Genomic DNA, 15,396 nt, shown 5'->3' with positions numbered 1-15,396 from the left:
ATTTTAAATTTCTGTTTTTTAGTTTTTCTGCACCATCCACCCACTCCCCTCGTAAAAAAATATTTTTTAAATATATTTTTCAGTTTTAGTTTTCTTATTTATCGGTTTAAAGATTCAAAATTTTACAAGTTCCAAAGTTATGAGTTCGGAGGTTTATGTGTTTGGAAGTTTATGGGTTTAGCAATTATAAAGTTTATGGGTTCGAAATTCCGCGATTTCGAAAGTTTAGCGGTTCGAAAGTTTATGAAATTTGTGGGTTCGGAAGGTTGTTGATTTGAAAGTTTATAGCTTCATGTTTATTATATCTAAATAATTTATGAATACTCTTGAGAAGTCATTTTCTTTAATTTGCATACTAAACACCGAAAAATAAATAAAATTACTATTTATTTTCCAAAAAAATATTTTCTTGGAAAACATTTTCCGTTATACCAAACACACCTAAGTAGTGGAATATTTTCCTTTAGAGAAAAAGTAGAATAATTGAAACTTTTCATGGAGGGCATCCTCTTTATGACTAACCACGGTTAGAACACACAATTGACGCGAGAGATCGAACCATGGTTTTTTTCACAAATAACAGAAAAGTCCAAAACTCCAACTGCCACACCGTTCACCAAACAAGAATCCACGAGCATTGGATGTTCAACTGCAATTGTTTGATACAATTTATTTATTTATCCTATTAATTCACCTCTATTTTCATTTCAGTCCCACGCAAGCTGTGAAAATATTCTTTTGCTGAGATTCCGAATATACACGTATAATTAGTAACTCTAAGGTGATCTTAAAAATTGATATTCTACCAACTTACCATCAAATAATGTGGCGAGAGATAAATAATATTCCTCAATTATTAATAAAAAATCGTAGATCGAATTTGAAAAACAGAAAACTTTTATAAATATAATTATTTTTCAGTAAACTTACACAGCCCGAATACGAAATAATGGAATTACCAATTCCGTGTGTCGGATGATTATTTATTAAAAAAAGATATATGCTAACAACATAAAATGTTGCATTATTCTAGTTCAATAAAAACAATAAAAAGGCGGTGACATGTCGGCACGCCCTGGAAGACTCCAAATCTCGTTTCTGACTTATCATTATTTTTTTTTTCGCAAAACACAAGTTTAATGTGAGATAATATCTGCCAATTTTTCATATTTGTCAGAAGCTCTATGGTATTCCAAACAATTTCTTATATATCATTGAATCATTAAAAGTTTTAGTGGTGGATACTTGACTGGTAAAAGCTTAGTCAAGTTTTTAATTATTTAGTAATTAATTAGTCAATTTTACTACGGTTACGCTACGTAGAAAAAATTAATGTGGACTAATTTACTGCAGAATTTATATAACCATATATGAATTTTTAAGTAAACTTTTTCTCACTCAAATATGTTTCTATTTATGTTGTTTATGGAAGACATCGAATCAAGTACACCGGAAAAAAAAAACTTTTGTGATTGTATCTAGAACAGGTTAAATATCCAATCTCGAAATTTAACTACGCACAAAGAAGTTCTTTATGTGACTTTTCCAGTGTTTAAATACATTGTACAGTACTTTTCTGGTCTTAACAGATCATATGCTTCTTCTATATAATACATGAGTTCTTATTTCAAGTTTTATTTATATTAAAAAATATCGTAATACGCAAATAAACAGATTGCCCCTTTGCGCACAATGCACATTTTTACTGCCATTGTATGCACGTTAAATCATGCATTTAGCACTGCGTTGTATTCACATTTTTAAATAATAGTAATAATTTTACACTTCCAAGGATGAAGAAAATTAAAAACAAAAAGGAATAAAGGTAAACAATGAAAGACAAGGTTTTCTTTTTTCCCAGGAAGCTAGGAAGGGGAGGTCGGAGGAGGCTAAGGATAGAGAGAAGGAAGAACAACCTAACAAGGTATTGTACTTCCAATATCAAGATATTTACATCAAATCAAAATGAATACATAATACTAGTTTTATTTAATTTACTTTTAAAGAATAAATATTCTCACTTCAATTTATTTTTTTACTATGATATAAGCATAGAGGGGAGCCTTGACATAACTGGTAAAGTTGTTGTCATGTGACCAAGAGGTCACGGGTTCAAGCCGAGGAAACAGCCTCTTGCAGAAATGCAGGGTAAGGCTGTGTACAATAGACTCTTGTGGTCCAGTCCTTCCCCGGATCCTGCACATAATGAGAGCTTAGTGCACGGGGCTGCCCATTTTTATGATATAAGCTTAAACCCTAGGTACTATTTGAAAAATCAAACTTCTTTTACTCGATCATTATTTTTCATATATTTTCTAAGTATTTTAAAAATTAAAAGATTGTTATTCCATGTTATCTAGTTTAATTTATAATTATGCAAAGTTTTTTTTAAAGAAATAAAAAATAAATATTCAATTTGATATCGAATATTAAAATGTTTTGACCTTCGACCTTCAAATCCTTTCATTCTTTTTTTAAATAATCCATAAGAGATAAGTTCATCTGTATCATATGTAAATCACAAACATACAATTTATTCTTATTACATAAAATTACTGGAAAGGTGTGAGTTATATGTTAGTAAACAATAGAAGAAGTCATTTATATTTTGTGCTAAGTACTACGGTGCCGGGCATATCCATTGAAGAGGCTATAGGTTCATCGGAACTCATATGTTTCGGTTATATCTTATATTTTTTTCAAAAAAATCATTAAATTTGTATAAATAATAAATTTTGAACTCATTAAATTAAATAGAATGTGGTAGAATTATAAATCTAAACTCACAAAAGTTCAAATTATGGATCCGCTCTAGTAATGAGTCGGTGCTGTGTTTACACTACTCATTCGTTTTCATAGTGCCGGGCATTATTTACTGGTCATTATCTCTGTCTTTCATCTATTCACTGGTTCTTGTGTTGTTATTATTTCCATGTTGGTACTGATATATTTTTTCTTTTTGTCTTTTCGTCTTCTTGAGCCGAAGGTTTATCGAAAACAGACTCTCTACCCCATCCGGGTAGAGGTAAGGTCTGCGTACACACTACCCTCCCCAAACCCTGCTTGTAAGACTATACTGGGTCGTTATTGTTGTTGTCTAGTAATGAGTCACCGACACGGAGCATTTTCCCTTCGTAGTAAGAATTTTTTGCACGACTTCATTCCCAAAACGAGTATTGATCATCGGGTGAGAAATCAAAAAGTCTTTTCTATGTAATTTTCAAAACATTAGGGGCTCAACTTAATATAAGATATAACGGGGTCCGGGCAAAGAAGTAGCCGTTATACCCACGTGGTCTTTTGCCGACACCTAAAGTAAGTAAGAACTCTTAATTTCACAACTCAATAAATAAAAAAAATTATTCCAGTATTAAATATTTATTTTATTTACTCCAGATAATAATAGAAGATCGATTTGCTTTCCACAGAAAAAAAACGTCAACATCACGCCCCTTCAAAAGTGTCACTGTGTTGAAAAATACATTTGCTTTCATCTTCTATCTGATCCTAACACAGTACTTGAATTTTCTGGGCAAATAAAGCTTCAATTTTCCTTCCATATTTTTCCAAATCATAGTGTAAAAAGTTCCTTACATATTATCCAGAACAGTGCAAGAAAATATCTATATTACTACATATATTATTTTGCTTGGTGGGTGGATTTCTGGGGGAAAAAAGAACTTGCCCTTTTTTTCTTTTTCTTGCATAATTTCCTTTTATAGTGTATAAATTTTCATATTATCCAAAATAGTGCGAGAAAAGCTGCATTACATAATTGTGGCTTGGTGGGTTTTAGTTTTATTTTAGAGTTATTTCGCTTGGAATTTAGTTAAAGCAGGAGAAAGAAAGTGAAAAAGGCCATTTCTTTTGGCTTTGATGGAGCTCTGAAGTAATTCTTACTCTCTCAGATCAGCAACTGTTACAACTAAGAAGAGTATGATTTTTTTTTTTTGGCTTTCATGAATTTAACTGTTTTATCAAATGTTTTTATTTCAAGAAAGAATGGGGTTTTATTAAGTCTTGATGTTAGGACTTATGTTCATGAAAGGGTTAGCTTTTATGAATTTAAAGTGCTTCTGAATGGGTTCTTATTAACATAATATGTGCATAAGAAAGGTTATTTTTGATGAATTTAAAGTGCTTTTATTTCATTAGAGAATGGGGTTTTATTAACTATTGATATCAGGAGGAAACTTTGTATCCTTTCCTTTTTTTTTTTCCTTTTTTTTATTGTCTTTTTGTTTCATGAAGCATTCATCATGTGGGATTTTACTTTTGCTTAATTCCAGTTGAGAAGTAAGTAGTTTTCTGAATGTGTATGAGATTTCATGTCTTTCTCAAGCTCTGAATTGTGTTGATCTTTTGTGAATTCTGACTGTTAAAAAGATCCTTTTTTTCCCTTCAGATTCTCAGAGTTAATTGTAGTTTCCCTTAGTTCTCTTATCAATTATATGGTATTTTTTCACCTAGATGTGTACATGCATGTATAGTCTATTGTTTGCTTCGCCATTGACTGCATACCTGCCAAGCTTGTCTTCTTGAGAAGTATTTATCTTTGTCCGTACATGTTGATACTAGTATAAATTTGTTTGGTGCAGACTGGCAGAACCTTCTGTAATTGTGTTTCATAGCGGGTTTAGATTTATTCCGATTGTTCTTTCTCGTGGGTCTTAATTTCCTTTGGGAGGGCAGGAAGCCGATGGAAGACCTGGAAGTGTATGTTTTCCTTGTAGATTAACATGACCTTCTGTTTACAGATACTAGATGGCGACACTTCAAGATATAGGCCTTTCAGCAGCAATAAATATTATATCTGCATTGATTTTTCTTGTGGCATTTGCAATTCTGCGGCTCCAACCATTCAATGACAGAGTTTATTTCCCCAAATGGTATCTTAAGGGGTTAAGGCACAGCCCAACCCACTCTGGGGCATTTGTCACAAAATTTGTTAATGTTGATTGGAGGGCGTATATAAGGTTCCTGAACTGGATACCAGATGCACTAAAAATGCCCGAACCTGAGCTTATTGACCATGCGGGGTTGGACTCTGCCGTTTATTTGCGGATATACTTGCTAGGGTATGTCTTTCTAATTATTGATATCACTTTTTGGAGTCATAAAGCAATTTGTCTTGCGTTATCATATCTGTACCATTGCTTAATTACCACGCTGTCAATCAAGATAAATATGTGAGTCACTTTCTTAAAGTAATATCTTTTTCATCTCTTTAAAAGAAAGGACGAGGAGGATCCTTACAGTCAAATATGCCTCAATCCCAAGCGACGTTGACGACAGAAACAGGAAAAAAAATCAGCCTAATAGCAATTTCAATGCTGTATACTTTCAAGCTCCACTGTTTTCCTACTAAAGTGTATTGCCTTTGCTGGTTTTGGTCTACTGTGAGAAGCTGGACGGTCTATATGATATTTGCTGTTTCTTGATTTCTGCAGGCTGAAAATCTTTGTTCCTATAACATTGCTTGCATGGGCTATCCTGGTACCTGTAAATTGGACAAATAGCACTCTGGCAAAGTCCAACTTTACTTACAGTGACATTGATAAGCTTTCTATTTCAAACATTCCACTTGGATCACTCAGGTTTGGAGATTTATCTTTCAAAGCGTTTGAAAATTTTGATGCAGTGGATTTGCCATTACGAAATTGTTTTATCGATATTTAGTCTTCTTGGGATGTAGATCTTAAGCCTTGAAAACTTTTAGATGTCTTCCTCTTTCTTAGTTATTTATTAATTATTTTATCTTAAATGTTTTACTAAGCTATTTTGATGACTTTAAATTAGAGTAGTTTCGAGCATTTGAAGACTTTGATGTGTTGCTCATCTCAAGTTGTTATCCTAATGCTCTGTATAGTTTTTACTGTATACCTAAGTGGGTCTTCTGCCAATATTTTACTGTTTATTACAGCATGACGGCGTCTTCCTGTGCCAATGTTTTAAGCGCCCAACTTATAACTTCACATGAATACTTCTATTTTCCGTCTCTCATATTTACCTTATTCAGCTACCTATACTAAAGATTATAGACTGGTGAAAGAGCGTGTTCAGGATTTCTTCTGTCATCATAGTATTACTATACATTTGCTTTTGGCATGATATGTTTTGTTTCTTATTTTTCCCTTCAATAGTCAAAGTTCTTCAGCCAGCTTCTTATAATCATTCTCCTAGTTAAGCTAGCATGATGCTATATGTAGCCTGCCTTTTTTTTTTTTTTGCATCACCTTTAGATTTCTGCTTGGGCTATAAATTAAAAGTTGCAATTGATGCTTCAAGTGGTTTTTATTTCTGCGCGGGATCACCAAGCAACTTGCGAACAAGAATGCCGTGGACATGTTTTGAGAATCAGTCGTGTGTGGGTTTGCGGTCCATATTTAATATTCCAGCTTTGAAGTGTGTTAACCATTTTACATACTAGCTTAAAAGTCCATACTACACATTCAAGTAAAATCATCTGCCAGTAAATGGCAATACATTTTGGGTTGCATTAAAAACTCCATGGTATAATTCGTCTTGACCTGGACTCTTGCAGGTTTTGGACTCATATTGTTATGGCCTATGCCTTCACATTCTGGACCTGCTATGTCTTACAAACAGAGTATGCAAAAGTTGCAGCCATGAGGTTACAGTTTGTCGCCTCTGAAAAACGTCGCCCTGATCAATATACGGTGTGTCACCTTACTTTAGAAATTGAACGTCTAACATTCTCCAGCATTGACAAATTTTCTCTCTAGATAGAGTATTTAATCATTGAAGCATAAACACTATACAAATGCATAATGTTTTCGAAAGTTCATATATAGAGATTGAGGCTGGCATGGTACCTCTTCTTAAGTGTTCGAACTTAAGAGAGTAATCAAAGTTTCTATAGTTTAATCTATTTTGTTTATTATAATTATGATCTTCATCCTTTGCTTGATTTGTGATATGCACAAGCTAGTTTGTTTGATTTAGCTAATGTGTGGACGAAGATCTTTTGAGCTTTCTGAAAGCAGTTTACAGAATACAAAAATTTGCTTTTTACCTTTTTGAATTATATGGTGAAGCGAAACATGTTGGTGCATTTTTTACAATGATATTCATAACAATACTCCTTTATGTATTTGATTAAGCAGTAGAAAGGCAGCTCAATAGCAGAGGATCTCACTATTTCTATCTCCCCCCTCGATGGTGTTAACTTTGCGGCTTTGTGGTGCATTTTGTTCATATCTTAATTAATTCGTTATTAAGAGAGTTGATGGTGTATGGGTAATTTGTTAGAAGGGAGTATAGAGTAAGTGTATTTGCATGGGTTTTTCAATTAAAGTTTTACATTAGTGTACAAAAAGTGTATTTGCACGGATTTTACTTGTGTCATTTTTTTCTCTTTTCTGGAGATCGCTAATCATAGTAGCATTCTTAGATATTGACACAGGTCCTTCTGAGAACTTTCTTGAGGAACATATCTGCTAGTATGTGGATTCTCCCAAAAAAAAAAAAAAAAGAGCAGTATACCTACAATTGATTAGAGACCTCATTTCCTAGTGCCATCTAGATTTTTCGTTCCTACTATCTTGAACAATGTGACTGCAGCTTTTATCTACATTACTTCTTGCACTAAAATTGATTGCAACAGGTCCTTGTTAGGAATGTTCCGCCTGATGCCGATGAATCAGTTAGTGAATGTGTGGAGCACTTTTTCCTGGTTAACCATCAAGATCATTATCTCATGCATCAGGTTTGCACTTACTGGAATACAAGTATATCATGCTGTTTTACTGATAAAAACGACAAGTATCTGATGCTGTTTAGGTGTTAAACATTTGAGAAAAGTGATATATTTTCCAATGTTGAACATATGCTCCTTGTTGGAGCCCTAGGGCTTTGGGCTAGTGGTAATAGCGAAGGGGTGATGTGTGGGTTAGGCGCCCGTCATGGGTTCTCGAACCCTGCCACAAACAAAAGCATGGTATTTAAGTGGAGAAGGACAGAGGGGCAGGCTTCCGTTTCGAACCGTGCACCACTGGCCCTTGGGGATTTCTCGGTTATTTAAAAATTAAATATACTCCTTTTTGAAATGTGTGACCAAGGAATCTATAAGTCTAAGCTATTAGAAAGGGCACACTTTTAGAAGGTCGAATCATCCGGGGAGGATATTTATGTTTAAAACCTTCTGAAAGTTATGAGTCATCATAAAAACTATGATCTATTTTAGTAATTGAAAATTCAATGAACAAAATTAGCATCAAGGCTTTTATTCTCCCTTGTAGAACAATTATATGCTTCATTTTGTGCTGTTAGGATGATCTTAAAGTTTAGTATCCCCGCCCTATATGAAAAGTCACTGGCATGTTTGATATTTCAATTAGGATGAATTAAGATATTCTATTACTATATGGCATATGCAATTTTGTAACCTACGCTCTATTTTTTATGTTGATACACTAATTCATGTTTATTAACATTGTTGGATTCTACTATAGGGTGTTTATGATGCCAATAAACTAGCAAAGCTGGTGAAGGAGAAGAAGGGTAAGCAAAATTGGCTCGACTATTACCAGCTTAAGTACTCTAGAAATCAGTCAAAACGTCCTATGATGAAGGTATGAATGTGTAGTTGTGTGAGTCGCAAATCCTACAGATTGTTATTTCTAACTTCCGATATCATGTGTAGTTGTGTGAGTCGCAAATCCTACAGATTTTTATTTCTAACTTCTGATATCATAAATTATTCTGTGAGGCTCAGTTAGTACCTTTTTAACAAGGTTTTGTCTACCTTTAACGGGGTAAGGTGTTTCAATGCTCTTTTTGTTCTTCATATTTGCAGACTGGTTTCCTTGGCTGCTTTGGAGAAAAAGTAGATGCAATTGACCATCAGACTGCTGAAATTGAAAGATTGTCAGAAGAGGTAGATACCACTTCAATAAGTTGTGAAAAGCTTTGAATAGGCATGTTTGACCTCATTATCCTTCTTGGATCAGAGCTAGAGTGTCATGGATAATAAAGAATGAATTACTTTCAGCACTACTGAACATTGATAGGTTATATCTCTTTAGAATTACAAGAAAATACACGTGACTTCACACCATAATGGCCCATATTTTTAAGTTTTACCTAACCTAGCTCATATTGTACATATTTTGAAAGCACTAGCAAATTCAAAATTTGTGGTCTTACATCCATTGTTTCTACAAACTATGGAGTTAAGTCTGTGTTCTTACAACCATTGCTTTCATTCTTTCTTCTTCTCACTTCTTCTACATATGCTTCAAGGGGCCGTTCGTCATTGCTGGTTCTTACCCTGTGTCACCTGGTTGCAATGTAAGAAAATTAAAGAGTGGAAGTCCACCATTGAAGGCCATTCAAAGCTTCGCTTTCGAAACTAGGATTTTTTGAGTTTGTTAGTTGTTTGGATTGGATGTTGTTCCAATTGATTGAAAATATCAAAAGGAGTTCAAAATTTGAATTTGAAGTGATTTGGAGTAGATTTGAGTTAAATTTTAGAAAAGACGCAAGTAAGAAGACGAAGTCACTATTTTGTATGATTATGTATAATCTTGTATAATAGTGTATATGAGTGTATAAATGCATCTTATATTGTATTATACACCTTTATACAAGTGGTCGTAGACGAACTTCTTCTTGTTCAAAACCAGTCCAAATCTCCATTAAATGACTTCAAATTTTATATACAAACTCCTTATACTATTTCTAATAAGTCTAAATAACACCCACTCCAAATTTCTCACAAAATCAAATTCGGAATTTAAACCCACATATTTAAGCTTGTTAAAAATCTAATTTTCATCATCCAAATGGATTTGGTTTGTTGAACTAATATTTGAGTCACAGTTACTGATTCGAAAATTAACTTAAAAGCTTGAGCAATCTTTTTTAAAAATTAAATAGTAATTTCTAGAACCTATTGGAGTTGTATGTTGAATCTTAGCCTATTATTTTTGGGTTAGTTGGTTGTAAATTGAAATATGGGCTATAAAATTGGAAAGTAGGGGAGCCCAGTTGTTCTTGTGTGAAATTTTCCCTTCTTTATAATAGGAAGAATCTCCGCTAGATTTCCCCCCTATTTACTAGAAAAAACCTCCTATTGGACATAACTTTCCATTTACCAGGCCTTGCTGCATTCAGAATGACTCATTCTCTTTTTCTTGTCTTTTGCCTCATTCATTTTCTCTGTTTTTTGTTAATGCTGTTGACTATAAATCAGCTCGAATTTTACTAATGCCTTGGGTCTGACTTTACTTGTAGATAGCTGAAGAGATACAAAGGGTGAGAAAGGACCCAAAATCTATCATGCCTGCGGCTTTTGTCTCCTTCAAAACACGGTGGGGTGCCGCTGTTTGTGCACAAACACAGCAATCCAGAAATCCAACCATGTGGTTAACAGAATGGGCTCCAGAGCCACGTGATGTATTTTGGAACAACCTGGCGATTCCCTATGTTTCTTTGACAATTAGGAGGCTCATAATTGCTGTTGTCTTCTTTTTTCTGACATTCTTCTTCATGATTCCAATTGCATTTGTCCAAACCCTTGCCAGTATTGAGGGGATTAGGAAGAGAGCACCATTCCTAAAAGTTATCATTGACGAGTGAGTAACATATTATATACTTGTTATTAAGTGAGCACTGTATCTCATTTTTAGTATTTTCTGTACTCATGATACTTGATGGTGCTATGATACCTTTGTTTGTGTGTTTTAAATCTCTTTATCTCTTAGTGACAAAACAATTTCGAAAACGAAATCTAGTAGTTTCGTATTTATGAGTACTTACTGGAACTTGTTTGACATTGAAGCTAGGACAACTGTGAGTATGTGCATAGTGAATTCAGCTCTTTTATGCTAAAAATTCTGCTGATCTATCATGCAGACCTTTCATCAAGTCATTCATCCAAGGATTTCTACCTGGGATTGCTTTGAAGATCTTTCTCATATTTCTGCCGACTATATTGATGATTATGTCCAAATTTGAAGGCTGGCTTAGCATTTCAGCTCTAGAGAGGAAGTCTGCATCTAAATACTACATCTTCACTATTGTGAATGTGTTCCTCGGGAACATAATTGCAGGAGCTGCATTTGAACAACTAAATGCCTTTCTCAATCAGTCAGCAAACCAGTACGTTGTTTCTGCAGAAATATGTTACTAGATTTGCTTATCAGTCTTGATTTCTTCAACTTGTGAATCTACGGGGAAATTTTGGAAATGCAGTTAGAGTATTTCTCTACGTGGACATTGTTCTCGTTGATGCAGGTAGAACGATGTCCACTTAGAGATTTACGCTTTCAGGTCTGCTCTAATCAGTTATTCAGAATTGTAAAGCAACATCTTTGAACACATAGGAGTGAGCCTGAGGCCACTCACACTTTGTTTTCACCTATCCTGAGAGATGTCTATAACTAAAGGGAAACTACGTAGCACAGTCATTCTCTTATTGATCCTAAACATGTTAATCTCCTAGGTCAAATGTTAGCTTTCCGGAATGTCCACTCCGATGAATCAAATTAGAGTGCACAAACGTTAGCCCTGGTGTTTATAGCATAGGGAATCAGCTACAATTAATATGACCTATTAGAAAAAAAGGAGAAGGAAACAATTCATATAGGCTAGGCTTCCTCGTAATAAGTGGCTTCATCCTTATTTGTGAAAATGCTCCTGTACTCCATGCATGCCATCATGTACTTATGCTCTTTTACTGTCCTAAAATCCCACCCTAATTCAGAAGATCGTTCTTGTTCAGCATGTCATGCCTGAAATTCAGTTAATTTAAAGCTCTAAAAGTACGACACAGGGAATTCAGTATGAGTGTTGAATACAGTATTCAGTTCCGAGAAGGTTTTCTTCGCACTTGAGAGGATCCTTAAGTTGTCCTATAGCTTCGAGAGATTAAGTTTAGCATGTTTAATAATGTCTTATGAATGCAAGGAAATACATCATTATGTGTCAATGCTTGTCCTATCGATTCCAGCCAATATATAATTGGTTCTTTATGTGCACGTTCGTATTGCCGAGTGTTATCCTATATTCCTATTACGTGATATTACAAGCTTTCCATTGTTTGGCAATTCTTTGATCGTCCATATCCTTTTGCCAAAGAGCATAATGCAATAAAATTCCCTTTATTTATGGCAGAATCCCTAAAACAATTGGTGTCGCAGTCCCTATGAAAGCATCTTTCTTCATAACCTACATAATGGTTGACGGGTGGGCTGGTATTGCTGGAGAGATCCTAAGGCTGAAGCCACTTATATTTTACCACTTGAAGAACTTTTTCTTGGTAAAAACAGAAAAAGATAGAGAAGAGGCAATGGATCCTGGAAGTGTTGGTTTCAACACAGGAGAGCCACAGATACAATTATATTTCTTATTGGGGCTTGTCTATGCTGTGGTCACACCATTTCTGCTTCCCTTCATTTTGGTCTTCTTTGGCCTGGCATATGTAGTATATCGTCATCAGGTTTGTCTTTTCTCTTCTTCTTTTTTATTCGTTTAGTTGTTAGACTATATGGTGCTTTTACATCATATGGGTTTCAAGTGTTACAAACTTACTGAAATTGCAATAACATCACGTGCACATGAGAGTCTACTCATAATAAGTACTCCCACCGTTCCATTTTATGTGTCTTATTTTGACTGGGCACGGAATTTTAGAAAGTAAGGAGGACTTTTGAATCTTGTGATCTTAGGCTACATATATAATTAACAAGTCTACCTCAGCAAGTCTATTATCGTTGTAGTGTTTTCCATCTCATTTGCTACTTCTATGGTATGTTTGTGTACTTAATTTCTATAAATGATCATTGTTTTGCATGAAGCTGAGAATATGTTGGATTATAGATGAGTTTGCTGATGCTTGAGAAACTTTTCCATGACCAATCCCACATCTCCGAGTAAAATTTGTTCAGTCTTGCATATGCTACTATCTAGAGATCTCACCAACTTTTATGATTAGCTACATTTGCATGTTCCAATTTGCTTTTTCCTGATGGATTCCTTTTCTGAGATTTTGCAGATTATAAATGTGTATAATCAGGAGTATGAAAGTGCAGCAGCATTCTGGCCAGATGTTCATGGACGTATAATTTTTGCTCTGTGCTTCTCTCAATTATCTCTACTGGGCTTGCTAAGTACAAAACATGCTGCTCAGTCAGCCCCTTTCCTGATTGCCCTTCCAGTACTGACCATCTCATTTCACTTATTCTGCAAAGGACGTTATGAGCCAGCTTTCACCAAATATCCTATACAGGTGTGTAGAAGTACAGCTTGCAAATAAGAGTTTCTACTGTTATAATAGTATTTGCTCTTTTTTTTAATAACATTGGCGGCATTCCATTTTGTTTTCTTCAAGAAGGTTAAGGTTGAATGTTACAATTTCTGTGCCACTAGAATGAAGCCTTTAGAGATATTAGCAAGCATACAGAGCTTGAGCACCATGTGCTTATAGTTTCTCTTCAGTTTCCTTTATGAACTACATGGGCGTGGAATGCTTCTGCTAGATGTCACAAAACAGAGGTTCTATTAAAATTATTTTGAGAGGATTTAACCTATACACTCTGTCATTACACAGATTTTTACACTACCCGATAGTTAGGATAGTTATATTTTTACCAGGTTATCAATTAATGCTTAGCATAGAGATTTACTTGTAATTACCTTTGTGATGCCGTCAGTGCATAAAGCAATGAACTCATGTTGAAATTATGAGATTAGTTCAACACAAAGGTTTCTTTTTCTATATGAGTAATGTCTTCTTCTCGATTTCAGGAAGCAAGGATGAGAGATACTTTGGAACAAGCAAGAGAACCGAACTTTAATCTGAAAGGCTACCTTCAAAATGCTTATGTGCATCCTGTTTTCAAAGGTGACGATGAGGACGAAGATGAGGACTTCATGAACAAACTGGAGACTGATAGCGTGATTGTCCCCACAAAACGCCATTCAAGATTAAATACACCAGTGCCCAGCAAAGTCAGCGCTGGCTCGTCTCCATCACTTCCTGATGCAGTTATTCATGAACATTAAAACAGCTTAGAATGTTAGGTTGGAATATTTCACTTCTTTTTGCATGAGAGTTCGACCGTGGAGCTTCAACGTTAGCAATGGCACAGAGGTCACTTTAACACGGCATATTCTAGCTGGCTGTAGCTATGGTTTACTTGGACCATTGGCATTGAGGTTCATTGAAGAGTTGAATGTACAACAACACTGTAAAGAACTCCACTCTCAATCATTTAAGGTAATTAATAGGTGTAGCATTAGAAGTTTTGTACACTTAACAATGTTCATATTTTTAACACTTGGTGGTTGTTTAATACGAGGATCTTGTATACAAGTGTTGTAGGGGAAGTTTTTTTTTTTTAATCGATTAGTTAAAAGGAAACAAAATCTGATTTTTTTTTTGGTCTGTTTATTTATTTTTTAAATCGTTGAAATCGTAGATGATTCAATAAAATAAGCAAGACTTATGGCATAGATCAATGGGCATTTTTAACTTTTAGGCTGCACGAAAGACTTTATATTTGATAGCTGGAAAAGTGTATAAAATTTGTATAATTTTTGCCTATAACATATATAATGTATATATATACAAAATATATACATTTTTTGGCTATTATTTGAAAGTGGCTATACAAATGATCAATATGTGACACCAGATCATAAATGATCAATATGTGACACCAGATCCAATTATCTATGAGGTAAGATAATATGCCATTACATAATTGGCATTTTATAACCTCCCAAATTATAAGTAAAGTTTTCGTAATATAATTTGCAAATTATTGAACCTTGGTTATGGATAACCGATCTTTTTTTAAGCAGTATGGCTAAAGAAAAGGAAAGTCTAAAATTAACTTAACGTTGTCACAAACGAGTAATTGATATGGTGGTATTTAAAATTATGAATACTTCTGGGCACCAATCGCGTCTTTTATTTGAATATGTCGTCCTTCATACTTGCCTGCACATTCCATCTACAGTAATACACAGCAAACTTTTGTCTTAATTCCAATTTTGAGAAATTTGTTACGATAAAAATCAAAATATGGTGGATGTCTACTCTTCCTCCATGATCTTTCTCTCAAATGGTTAATGACATATTCAATGACATATTTTCTATGTTCAATGACATATTCCATGACATATTTTCTTCACTTTTCATGCCTATATAAAGGTCTTGTAATAGATAGGAAAATACACACAATTTAAGAAGAAAATCTCTTCCTTTCTCTCTATCTCTATTTCTTGTTCATGTTTTACTAAATTATCTTTATTTCTTGTTCATGTTTTACTAAATTGCTTTTATTTCATAATACGTTATCAGCACGAGTCTCTAACTAATTGTATATATATATCTACAAATTTTTTTCTACATCCGGAAAGATTACA

The 15,396-nt window shown here is 34.3% G+C and overlaps 1 protein-coding gene across 2 annotated transcripts; it reads left to right on the top strand.

Moving 5' to 3' along the window:
* Positions 1–3,478: 3,478 nt before the first annotated feature.
* LOC107822828 (hyperosmolality-gated Ca2+ permeable channel 1.2-like) lies at positions 3,479–14,391 on the top strand. 2 transcript variants are annotated; one of them, XM_016649399.2, is made up of 12 exons: positions 3,479–3,934; positions 4,758–5,078; positions 5,451–5,597; positions 6,545–6,680; positions 7,628–7,729; positions 8,475–8,594; positions 8,819–8,899; positions 10,258–10,598; positions 10,879–11,124; positions 12,139–12,463; positions 13,019–13,252; positions 13,771–14,391. In XM_016649399.2, exons 2-12 carry the CDS (start codon positions 4,765–4,767, stop codon positions 14,026–14,028), a joined length of 2,304 nt encoding a protein of 767 aa, XP_016504885.1. In that variant the 5' UTR covers positions 3,479–3,934; positions 4,758–4,764; the 3' UTR covers positions 14,029–14,391. The 2 variants fall into 2 exon arrangements, with proteins under 2 accessions (XP_016504885.1, XP_075106479.1); XM_075250378.1 differs by having other exon boundaries at positions 3,504–3,934; positions 4,599–5,078.
* Positions 14,392–15,396: the final 1,005 nt, after the last annotated feature.

The sequence above is a fragment of the Nicotiana tabacum genome, chromosome 3 (genome assembly GCF_000715075.1).
Source record: "Nicotiana tabacum cultivar K326 chromosome 3, ASM71507v2, whole genome shotgun sequence".
NCBI classification, from domain to species: domain Eukaryota; kingdom Viridiplantae; phylum Streptophyta; class Magnoliopsida; order Solanales; family Solanaceae; genus Nicotiana; species Nicotiana tabacum.
The sequence above is the reverse complement of the archived record's forward strand: the minus strand, read 5'-3'. Positions and strand labels throughout refer to the sequence as shown.